The 12,279-nt window shown below is 35.9% G+C and overlaps 1 protein-coding gene across 1 annotated transcript; it reads left to right on the top strand.

The window, feature by feature from the left end:
- The first annotated feature begins 9,337 nt into the window (after positions 1 to 9,337).
- LOC136835380 (uncharacterized) lies at positions 9,338 to 12,041 on the top strand. The gene is made up of 2 exons (XM_067098856.1): positions 9,338 to 9,626; positions 9,788 to 12,041. The coding sequence occupies exon 2, from the start codon at positions 9,797 to 9,799 to the stop codon at positions 11,729 to 11,731; it is 1,935 nt and encodes a 644-aa protein (XP_066954957.1). The 5' UTR covers positions 9,338 to 9,626; positions 9,788 to 9,796; the 3' UTR covers positions 11,732 to 12,041.
- The last annotated feature ends 238 nt before the right edge of the window (positions 12,042 to 12,279 follow it).

Raw genomic sequence — 12,279 nt, 5'->3', positions numbered from 1 at the left:
CCACTCCCATGGGAGATGTCACTGTTCTTTGAATACTGTACAGCAAATTGTTTCGTACATGAGTTTCCCCTCATTTTTCAGGGATTTCAGGCCCAGAGTCCTAACTGCTCTGGTCAACCATTCACCAGACTGGTAGGAGGTTACAGGAATCACTGCATACATTGCTTACATAGGCAACCGAGAGCATGGCATTTCCAGGTGGAATCCAACTCCCTTTTTTTCATCAGAATTTCTCCCTTTCCAAGGGGTAAATCACCATATATGAAAGGTACTAGTTGTATCCCCTTAGGAACAAATAAATTTTTGAAGTAATTAGTATTTTTTCTGGGCATACAAACCAGATCCTTTCATATACGATGTACACAACTTACCCACCCCACATTATCCCTGCGACCAAAAGAAAGAGCGAAGTGACGAGGGAGGTAAGTGAGGGGTAATCTCCCTGTCCCACATCTCGGTTAATTACTTTGTTACCCATAATTAATGGCTGTTTTGGCTTGCACTGAAGGATAGTTCATATATGAAAGGTTCTGGTTTGTATATATAGGAAAAATACAAGTTGCTTCAAAAATTGTTAGATTTTCCATAGAAAAGGGAGTAATAAAAAATTAAATAAGACTGTAAAAACCAAGAAAAGACACCACTAGCCTTTCTTTAAACTCATTCCTCCACCAGTGACACCAGTAAGATCTAACTCCCAGTGTCCACTTCTTACCCTACCCCATGGGGACAAGTGTAAGCCAAATCCACTTGATAGGACTGAAAGCATTATTACAAGATTGCAATCATCCTCACTAATCATCTTGGCCGGCAAACCAGACAGAATGCCAAGAGTTATATCCTCATGGACCAGCCCATCCCTGAAATCCCTTGGCCAATTCTAAGTGATAGTTGCCCCACCCCACCCCCATGTAATTATGACTAGTGTATTGATATCTCATAGGTCAAAACATTATTAGGCGGTTAATGGCAGCCACAGCTTTTTGACAATGAACTCCAATCCCAGCAATGATATCTGTTCTTGACAATTAAAAGAGTGAACAGAAAGAAAGTGATTGGCCAGAGTGGTAAAAGCTAAGAAAATAGAAAGGGGTTGAAGTAATAATGGCAGTGAAAGAAAGAGCACAGAGAGCTATGGATTTGAACCTGGGAAAAAATTATTCTGATTCCTGGTTAAGAGAGCCCAATTGGGCATATTGTATACATATTTTATGCTGCTCTATTCTCTTTTCTAATGATTTTCCAATTTGACTAAAAGTTGTCACACAACTTGCATGGGATTTGATATACAATGTTAGCTTGATAAATAAATTAATAATGTACAGATTAATAGTGAATCCAGGCTTGTGAGCTTGATGTATTTGCTGGAATTTTTATCAGATATCTTAGAGAGAAGACAGCAGGATATACTATATATTTCAAGAAAACACTAATATAATTGATTAAATTATGAGTAAAAGAATGTAAATTATTCCACGTGTAGTATGGTTCAGATATGCTGATGGTATATGTGCAGCATTTGGTCAGGGAACAAAAATGTAAATGCCTTCCTTAGAAATTAAAGGAATTAGTACCATCAATAAAATTCACTAAGGTAGCCTACCCTTCTTGAATAGCCTATTACACAAGAGGAATATTGAGTTTAAATATGGTGTGTACATTAAACTTACCAATACTGTATTCCTTTTTATGTACATTTTTAAACTGCTCAAAGCAATCAAGTTGAGAAATCAGTTTTCACAGGCAGGTTTTTATGAGCATTGTATATGTAGCTGTGAATACACTGATGATAACATAGATATAATGTGTAAATACAGATGAGAAATTACAAAATCCTGATTGTATACCATACAATGCATTGAAAGCGGAGGAAAAGACTATCATAGCAACAAAGAAACGTACAAAAAAACCCTGCCTGTACAACCATATAATAATATTTTCAAAGATATTTCTCATCTACTTCAGAATTTTGAAGTTAATGTACATTAACATTTAATATGTAACAATGAAATAAGAACTTATAGAGAGCTCAACTGACAATACTAAAGGATGTGTATTACATACCAAATTCTCTTGTAAGATTTATGACAACTTTTGTATTGGTCAAACTGGACAATAATTGGAAAAGAGAACAGAACAGCTAAAAAATGCATATGAACAGCTGAAAAGTGGAATTTTCGTATGTGTTACTGATTGACTGATTTATAAAGTTTTGGTAAACTTGAGTAAATGAGGCCATTGGGTGCTCAGAATCAATGACTGTAAATTCATGCAAAACTATAAAATAAAAATCAAAAGAATAGATAATAAACTTTAATAAAAAAACAAGACCAGATAATCAAAATCTGGCAAAAATCAAACTCATAAAAGTTTATTTTCTTTAAAAACATTAATTTATTATATCAAAATTATTACCAAGTGCAGGTACCTAACTCCAGGACCTGCCATATAGTGGGGTAGCCTTCTCTTTTGAGTAAAAATTTTAATGTAAAATTTAGGTCAAAGGCCAAGCGCTGGGGGTCAATCAGCGCTGAAAGAGATACTGAGAGTAAAGAAGGTTTTAAAGATGTAACAGGAAGAAAACATGACAAACTTTAAATCAATTTGTATTTTTCATAATTAACAAACCTGCAGTCTTAACGTAAGGAAAAATTCTCTAGCGCCTGCTGGAGTCCAGTTAAAAAAAGTACAAGGATTTTGGTGGCAGTGGGAGCTAGCCAAGATGGCAGACAGGAGGAGGGCATAGCCAACCTGCCTTAACCCATCCCAGCTACAACGCATCAGTTTCCTTTAGCCCAGGTAACTAAATGAGGTGTGGCTTGAGATGGGCCATATACATTAACATGGCAGGTTTGTTAGTTATGAAATATACTAGTTGATTTAAAATTTGTCATTTATTCATATAAAGAACAAACCTTTGGTCTTAACGTAAGGGAGACTTACTCTTGGAGGACGGATAGAGAAATCCTCAAAACTGACTGGAGGTTCAACGCACCTGGGCTCACTTCCTGGCCAAAGGAAGGAGTCTTATGCCTCTGATCTGTTAAGTACATAAAAGGTTACTCAGCAGCCAAACATCTGGGTTAAGAGACAATGAGAACTCCTGTTACATTGTGTCTTGTAGGAATATAAAGAACCTGTAATCCTCAGAGACAGCAAAATTTACATTAGCCAACAACCTTGTTTGTTGCCATTTCCTCTCCCCCCTTGTAAGAGAGAGGAAGGGACTTGCTTCCATATATAGTTTGTATTGTGTAGGAACAATAAAAAAAACCAATGGACTGATGCTCTCTCACCTGTATCTAGCCAGTTCCAGAGCATGGTGGATTAATTTTCTCCACTGCCCGCCGGTAGAGGAGAAAAAGAAAGAGAAAGGGAGAAGACTAGTCATCTCATTCCCTTTCACTTTCAAAACCAACATCTTAGGAAAGATACAAACCATCCCGCTAAGGGCACTGGATGAGCTACATAACTTGTGCAGCTACCACCGAACCCAAGGAAAAAGTGTCCAAGGACTATTGGGCAACGTCCTGCAGATAGAAGGATGTGAAGGTAAATTGGTGAAGCCTTGTACCAGCCCTTAAAATCCTCTGAACTGACAAGTTCTTTTTGAAAGCGATCGAAGGGCCTAGACCCTAACATCATGTGCTCTTGCATGCACTGTATTGGCATCTGAATGTGAAGAACTGTAGACTTGCTTGGTTACTTCACATAGCCAAAAGGAGATAGTATTCTTGAACTTACTTCTTGTTCCGGCCTGTACTGACAAAAAGTCTTCAACAACTGGTTTGAGATGTCGAGTCCTTTTCAGATAGTTACACAGTACCCTGACGGGACATAAAAGCAATTCTTCAGAGTCTTTACCAACTAAATCTCCAAGGGAAGGGATAGAAAAAGACTCGAATCTGTCGTCGTGAACCAAGGGATTTTTATTCTTAGCTATGAATTCAGGGGCAAATTCAAAGGCTACAGACCCCCAACCCCTCGTGTTTAATGTCAAAAGAGAGTCTGTGAAGTTCACTAACTCTCTTTGAAGAGGCCATTTGAAGAGGCCAAGGCTAAAAGGAAAACTGTCATGAGGGTTAAATTTCTATCTGACAAAGCCCATAAAGGTTCGTATGGACTGTGCGAGACTGCTATGTGCCAGTGTTAGGTCCCAATTAGGAGGTCTAAGATCTCTCAGGGAACAGGACTGCTCAAAACTCCTGAGCAGCATAGAGATTTCCCACAAAGATGGTAGGTCTACATCCTTCAAACATATGGAATTAAACCTAGAGCAACCCTATATCCCTTGATTGTTGACACCGAAAGGAGTTTCTCCCTTTGGAGCGAAATGAGGAAGTACTACTTGTTGAACAGTAATTCTGACCTTCTGAGATACCCAGACATTTCTGATGCTGCTCTGCGAGAAAAGCCTCTCACTCGCAGGAGATACTGGTCTCCAAATGTGAAGAGGTAGGGACCCTTCCGACTGGTGATACCTCTCAATGTGAGGTTGGTATAGAAGGTTGTGCCAAGGGTGGAATCTCTCTCGGTGCTTCGGTCAGCAAGGCTAGCAGATCTGGGTACCATTCTGTGTGTGGCCACAAGGGAGCTACAAGAGTCATCCTGAGGTCCTGAGAAATCATCACTCTGTTGATAACCTAGAGGATTGAGCAAAAGGGGGGGGGGGAGTTGGAAGGCGACAACGTCGAGATTGTCCCAAGGATATTGAAGGGCATCCTCTGCCACGGCCCAGGGATCTGGAACGACTGAATAAAATACCTCTAGTTTTTTGTTGTGTCTGGTTGCAAAAATGGCCTTCCCCATAGATGAAAAAGCCCTTCCGCCACATCCTGATGCAGTGACCACTCTGTTCCCAGAACCTAACCCCAACGACTCAGTTTGTCTGCCACCATGTTCCTCTTGCCTGGGATGTATCTGGCTGAGAGATCCACCATGTGAGAGACTACCCACAGGGGCAATTGTACTGTTAAGTCGTGAAGATGACGAGACACTATGAAACAATTATTAAAATATGTCATGACACCATAAGAAAAGTACAAATTCTTTGTATAATTGTTTTCACTAGCCTGTATGCAGGGAGTGTAGGCACTATTATGTGAACTAGCTCTATTGCGTGTTCAACTAAATGTTGGGACATTTATCCCTGTCACTCCTTCCCTTGTATATATATTTATTTCAAAAGAAATATGTAAAATGTAGAGATTTTAAGAAAGGTAGTTAGCATGGACAGGGAAAAAGCAGGCAGCCATCTTGGACAGATTTGTAAATACAGTACTACACCTTAGACTTTAATGAGTATATGACTCCATCCCCTCCCACCTGTCAGCTGCGAATATTTGGTTTCCAATTCCAGCAATCTTTTTGTTCATTTGTACTGCCCCTCTAGCTAGCATGTATATTGTAAATATCTACCACTACGTACCGCTCCCCTGAAAAAGGTTTAGATATGAAGTCGAAACCAGTCAGGAATTACACATAGGGTTTCATTATCCCTGCAAAATTATATATATATATATATATATATATATATATATATATATATATATATATATATATATATATATTATTAAAGGATCTTTGGACTATCAGTTGATGAGCCTAATGGAGTTTTTTCGTGTTAAAAGCTTGATTAAAAGTCCACATTATCAGCATCCAAGTGTCACTTGATAATGTGGACTTTTGTCCAAGAAAGCTTGTAACTTTTTTTAATAAAACCCATTGTACCATCCAGTTTGAATGAGGTCCTTTTAGCAATTCTACTAATGCACAGAACAATTGTGTACGTGATAAAGTTAATATATATATATATATATATATATATATATATATATATATATATATATATATATATATATATATATATATATATATATTAGTAAAAAATCCTCATATTCGCATTCTCACAATTTGTGGACTCATCTATTCGCGGATTTCTCTATGGAACATATATACAGTACCCTTTATTCACGGAAAATCCGCCCATTCGCGGTATTTTTCACTGGGAAATATTCACTAATTACTGTATTTTCATATAATTTTCACGACTAAATGCACTTTTTGTGGTAAAACTATTAAAATACTCAGGTACCCAGGTAGTGTTGAGTTACGTTAATTCGCCTTACAATAATTCGATTTTGCATGAGATAAGCAATTAATACCAATAGGACAATATTTTTAAATTTCGCATGGGCGCAGGCAGCAGTCTACAATCAGGCTGGAGGGAGACCAAATCACAATAGACCAACTTCTTTTCCTCCATCTCTTTATCCCATCTTCTAGTTACAAAAGTAAAAGAGAATGTTATACTCTTGCGTAAATGCATACAGCCATAAACAACTGAACAAGAAACTGCTGTTTTGCTTATAACCGAATTGGATAGCAACAGCCGTTTTGCTGGTATTTCAACCATCGTACGGTAGTACACAATTACCGTAGTTATGTTACAAATAATGTTAAGTAGAACAGGACTGATGTATTTTTACATTATACCCTTATTTGCTATGGATAAAAGATCGGCAAGGAAATATACTACTAAATTTAAGTTGCAAGTTGTAGCTGAAGCTGAGAAAACAATGTCAAGCTAATGACTATAAATTATCGTGCATCGGCAACATAGATGAAAACTCAACCTAAAAACTGCTGGGGCATGAAAGAACACATTACTGGTTTTTTTTATGCCGATAAACGATAAATACGTAAAATTCGTATCATGACGAAATCAAGTGAAAATAACGAACAAAATCTTGGTCTTTTTTACAAAAAACAAACATACCCCCAAACGGCCAACATCATCTATTAACGAAAAAAATAGCTAAATTAATTTCACAAGAAGACCTATATTTCGACTTAAAAACACTTTGTATAACGAAAAATAACCTTGTCCCATATAAATATAATATCTAGAGAATCATTTACGCTAACTAGAAGCAAGAAAAGTGCTCTGAACTGAGTTAAATACGGCGAAATAAACTTACCGCGTAATCGATTTCCAAACCAAAACATTGATCGCTATGATCACAATTTATAATACAAAAGCAATATAAGATTATTTATATAATATTATTGGATACAGTGAAGCAAAGCATAACATTTTAAAAGATCCATGGAAAACCTGCATATTCTTTATGTTGATGTGTGTATAATACGATATTAATATGTGAATACAGGGAGCAGTATAATGTCGGTTAGGCTACGGTATATGTATACGATATACCATAGTGTAGGCTAAGCTAATTCTTGTTTGTTATTCTATTTCTCATTGTATTGACTTATCATAAGTTATAACTCTGCATGAACCTCCAAAATTAGCTGATATTAATAATTACTATACTGTGTATGTATAGGGTATACTTTATAGTGTAGGCTATGCTACCATATAATTATGTACACATGGTACTGAATACCCTAGTGTAGGCTAGGCTATATTCGAGATGTTTTTTCCAACAAACGATGGGTTTTTTGGTACCTTGAGAAAGTATGAACAAGTGTTGTACTGAACCACATCTCAATCGATTACGTCATGTTTTGTTAGATTGTAGTTCAAAACATTTTGCTCAGGAAGTGATGTCATCTTCCTTTTTCTAGAACTTTCTCTCGTATCTCGTTCCCAAAATACCTTAATAATGACGTCATCTGATCGTTTCATCTCTAACTGGAATAAAAAATTTTGTTCATGTTGCTTTCAGAGACCGTTTGTGTTGGTTCCCTCTCTCTCTTTCTTGAAAAGAGAGAAATTATCTGCGTAAAGTGTTAGCGTTGTCACTGGTATTAATCTTAGCTTTTGAGATCTGAATGTAGGAAAAGTGTAACGGTGCCTAACAAAAAAGTGTGTTTTGTGAATCTCAGGCTGCTGCATTTCAGGTGATTTTGCAAGTCTTTACAAGCTTGTGTAAGGTAAAGTGAAATTTACTTATTACCATGGTATAATAAGGTATATTAGGGAAATTTTGCCTTAGTGAAATTATTATTGGTAAATCTTTTGTGTATTTTTGTGTGTTATTGTGTTTGCAATCTCTTGATTTTTCACATTTTATATATTGGTGATTTAACATTTATTTACTTAGCATTTTAAATATTTCTTGATAATTTAACATTGCATATTTGATTTAATTTTCATTTACTAAGATCTTCTTGTCAAGTCTTGAGTAATTCTTGATAGTTTAAATTTTGCTTGATTAATTTAATTTCTTGATAAATTAAAGTTTTGTGATTTAGTTTTGTTTAATAATTTAACTCAGGAATTAATAAAATTTTTGCATTGTTTTCAAGTAATTTTTCAGATTGTGAATTCTAATTATAAATTTTGAATTTAAAAATAAATTTTTGTATTTGAAATTTTTAAAAACAGCGTTTCATTTATTGACCACCAGTGAATAGGATTAACTGTGAGCATAAGACTAAGTGATAAACATGTTTTAAAGTTCCTTTAGTTTTGCTGAAGTGAATTAAGACCAGAGAAACAGGTAAAGTTGTTTGATGGAGTGATGCCCTTTTACTCTAGTATATTTCTTGTTTAATTGTTGATACCTCACACATGTTTTGATAAATTTAGTTTGATTTTTCACGTGATTAATGAGCTTTTTAAGGGATCACCGTTACCTTCAGAGTACTCAGCCGTAATTTTTATTGTTATGAGAATTCAGGTATTGGCTGAAGTGAGGCAAATTTTTGAATTCTGTGATTATTTGTGTAATAACTAGGTACTTAGTACATATCGTTACTATTATATATATGTATATATATATATATATATATATATATATATATATATATGTATATATATATATTAGTAATAATGTGTATTTTAAATGGTTATCAATAATTGTTGTTACTGTGATACTCAGTTTTTCTGCTGATATGCAAACATTTTTATAAAGTCAGTTCAAAAGATCCAACTGTATTGTCTATGAATCGAACCACAGTTGGATATCCAACACTGGAAAAAAGGTAATCAAACCAAAACTGGATATCCAGTGTTATCCAGCATTGGAAATGAGGTCTTGTTTCGATAATGGTTCAATTCAATGATTCCATCATCCGTTAGTATAGTCGGATTTCCTCAATGATCCAGAATTGGCCCAATATATCTGTGTATCCGGGTATATATATATATATATATATATATATATATATATATATATATATATATATATATATATATATATATATATATATATATATATGTGTGTGTGTGTGTGTGTGTGTGTGTGTGTGTGTGTATTGCACATACATTGGGATTGAATAATTTGAAATAAAATATCCGATAATTAATTTACTCCCGAAAACTAAATCTGATGTTATTTTTACTTATATGAAGTCAACGTAATTTCAGTGATTGCGCGTCAAATGAAGAGCGACATACAGAGAAAAGTAAACACTGAACGAGCAGTCTGAACAAAGGAAGTGATGACAACAACCAAAATGGCGAGCAGTTTCCCGGTGCCTCACTGCGACAGGCAGCCAGGGCGTTCTCATGTTGGCACGTCCACCTAGTCTCCCTGGGTTATGTGTATGAGTGGGACCGGCGCTTTTCAGTTCTCTATCATGTGGGTACTGTTTATGCTGTGATATACGGTGCAGATATTCAACGTTACGGTCATGGAAGAGTAGCAGATTCCCTCGTAGGTTTAGAAGTGATACACTTGATTCTTTTCGGCTTAGTACATGTGTAAACCTTACTAGAAAGTGGTATACGGACAATACTAAATGTTACGATGTTTCTTAACACTTCAGTTCATTTTCATGTACAATCAAGCGTTCACCAAATTATCAATTTTTTCAGGTATGAATCATGAAAGGCCGGAGGTTTATACCATCACTGAAATCGACAGTGACTCATCGTCTTGCTCAGTTGACCGGTAATGCATTCCACAAAATTTTTGAGGCAGATTTGGCTGAAAAAGCATCTCAAAGAAAATGGACCGGTAATAAAAGAAAACGCAGTTGCTCTTGTGACAATGAAGAACAGGGGTTCCTGAATAAAAGAGCTAGAGTTGGTGACTCCAGAGAGGACAACATTAATAAACACGGAAAACGGACACTTGAAGATGCAGAAGTTGTCGACCTTAAAAGAAAAAAGTCTAGAAAAATCATTGTTAACTGTAAGACCCCAGACTTCGTTAATATCAATCACACGAAAAGCAAGGATGACATGACAGTGACTTATTTTTACAGAAGTGATTGCATGCTGGATACATTAAGGAAATATTTCCGCACTTTGCCGACTACATGTTGGGACCATTATAGTAATAGTTTACTGAATGTTTTAACTGATGTTTCAAGGATACAAAGTTTAGATAAGGAATTTTTAAACTATGTTATACAATACATTGCTTGTGATAAACTTGAAAATTTTTCAACTAAAACAATCGAACCTTTCGCAAGTAACATTGCGGATACATTTTACAACCAATTGAAAAACTGTAGAAACTTATCATCATTAGAAATAACCTTTAGGCCAGATGGTGACAGTCATCATGTCAAGATGCTGATGGCCTTTCAAAGACTAAGGCATTTGCAGTCCTTGTACCTTGTTCCTAATACAAAATATTCATACCATTGGATTTTCGATGAAATTGCACAACACTGTTCAAAACTCCGAGAACTCAAAATACTTTATGATGGAGACAGCTTTTCTGCAAACCAAGAAATTGTAGTGTTAAAGTCATGTCGCAGCCTATGCGCTCTCTGGCTTTTCAATTATGGGAGGAAGAGTGAAACAAAATCTTTAGCAGAACTCTTAAAAACATTGGTCAATTTAAAGATTCTCTTCCACAAGGAACTGCCAAATGCAATCCTTGATTTAACTAATAACGAGTTGTACAATGAGGATCATCTAAATAACCAACTAACAAAAGATTTATGCTGTCCAGATAGTATAGGTTACCTAACTGAGGGAAGTGGCGAGTCTAGACAAGCGTTGTTAGGTTTGGAGCGTGTGGACTTGTGCTGGTACCTGGAAAGCATAGGATACCAATTGATCTACATACCCACTTCATACCTCTTGCGAATAGCCCAGACGTGTCCTAAAATATCCCTAATCAACCTTATTGGAAGTACCTGTTTATCCCAGATGATTGCTAAGTTGCCTAACCTTCAGGCTATAGTGTTGATGCAGACAAGCTTTGCACTAAGTATGAGGTGTACCTTGAACAACCAATGTATGGAAAAACTGACTGTCTTACGTCTGTCGGATGTTTGGGATATCACATACGACATGATCTCTTACGTAGCACATTCATGTATAAATTTACAGATTCTAAGTATCAGCTGTTCTAGCCTGGAAGCAAGGGGTCGGTTAGTTTACCCAAGGAAAAGACCACCGTTTGGACAGCTTCGTCACTTGACACTGGTTCCAGGCCCTCTGGAAAATCGTCCATCGCTCACTGCACGGTCTTCCTGGGAGCTAGGCTCAGAGCTAACAAAGTATCTTTTAAGGGAAACCTCGCTGCTTTCTTTTATTCATATCTACTACAAACAAGACGACCTTCCGATTGAAGATACGCCAACAGAAGCTGTGTTGGAAGAAGTTCTGTGCACCCATCGACCATACTTGCAGTCACTTCTGCTAGATTGGCCTCCAGCTCTATCCAGTGATTTTGTTGGAAATGTTGTAGAGGCCTGTCCTGACCTTTGTAAACTTGGAAACCTTACCACATGGCCATTTACAAGTGATCAGCGAGCTCTTCTTATTACGTCATATGGTCATGTTATAGACATATCTTGACTTTTCGGTTAGGTCTTCAGAATCACTTTATGCAAGGCAAACAATAACTTAATTTAGTTTTAAGGGTATTTTAGGAAGGATTTATGACAAATTTCCAGGAAAGGCAGCCTGCTGAGAGAGAGAGAGAGTAATCTTTTATCATTAAGAACTCAGTTAATCTGTCTTTAAATGATTATCTAGATGCTTATGATCTGTTCTGTTACAGTGGATAAACGAGATGTGAACCAGCTTTTTTTTTTTTTGTCAAAATACCACATGACTTGTATTAGATATATATTTCCACAATAAACGACATATTTATACAGGTTAACCTTCTTTTGATTATAATACCTGATATATCAATAGGTATTAAATAGTTTAAATGCACGCGTGTATATGTGTGTGTGTGTGTGTGTGTGTGTATATATATATATATATATATATATATATATATATATATATTATATATGTGTGTGTGTGTGTGTGTGTGTATGTATATATATATATATATATATATATATATATATATATATATATATATATATATATATATGTGTGTGTGTGTGTGT

The sequence above is a fragment of the Macrobrachium rosenbergii genome, chromosome 55, assembly GCF_040412425.1.
Source record: "Macrobrachium rosenbergii isolate ZJJX-2024 chromosome 55, ASM4041242v1, whole genome shotgun sequence".
Classification (NCBI taxonomy): Eukaryota; Metazoa; Arthropoda; class Malacostraca; order Decapoda; family Palaemonidae; genus Macrobrachium; species Macrobrachium rosenbergii.
This window is presented reverse-complemented; position numbering and strand designations above follow the sequence as displayed.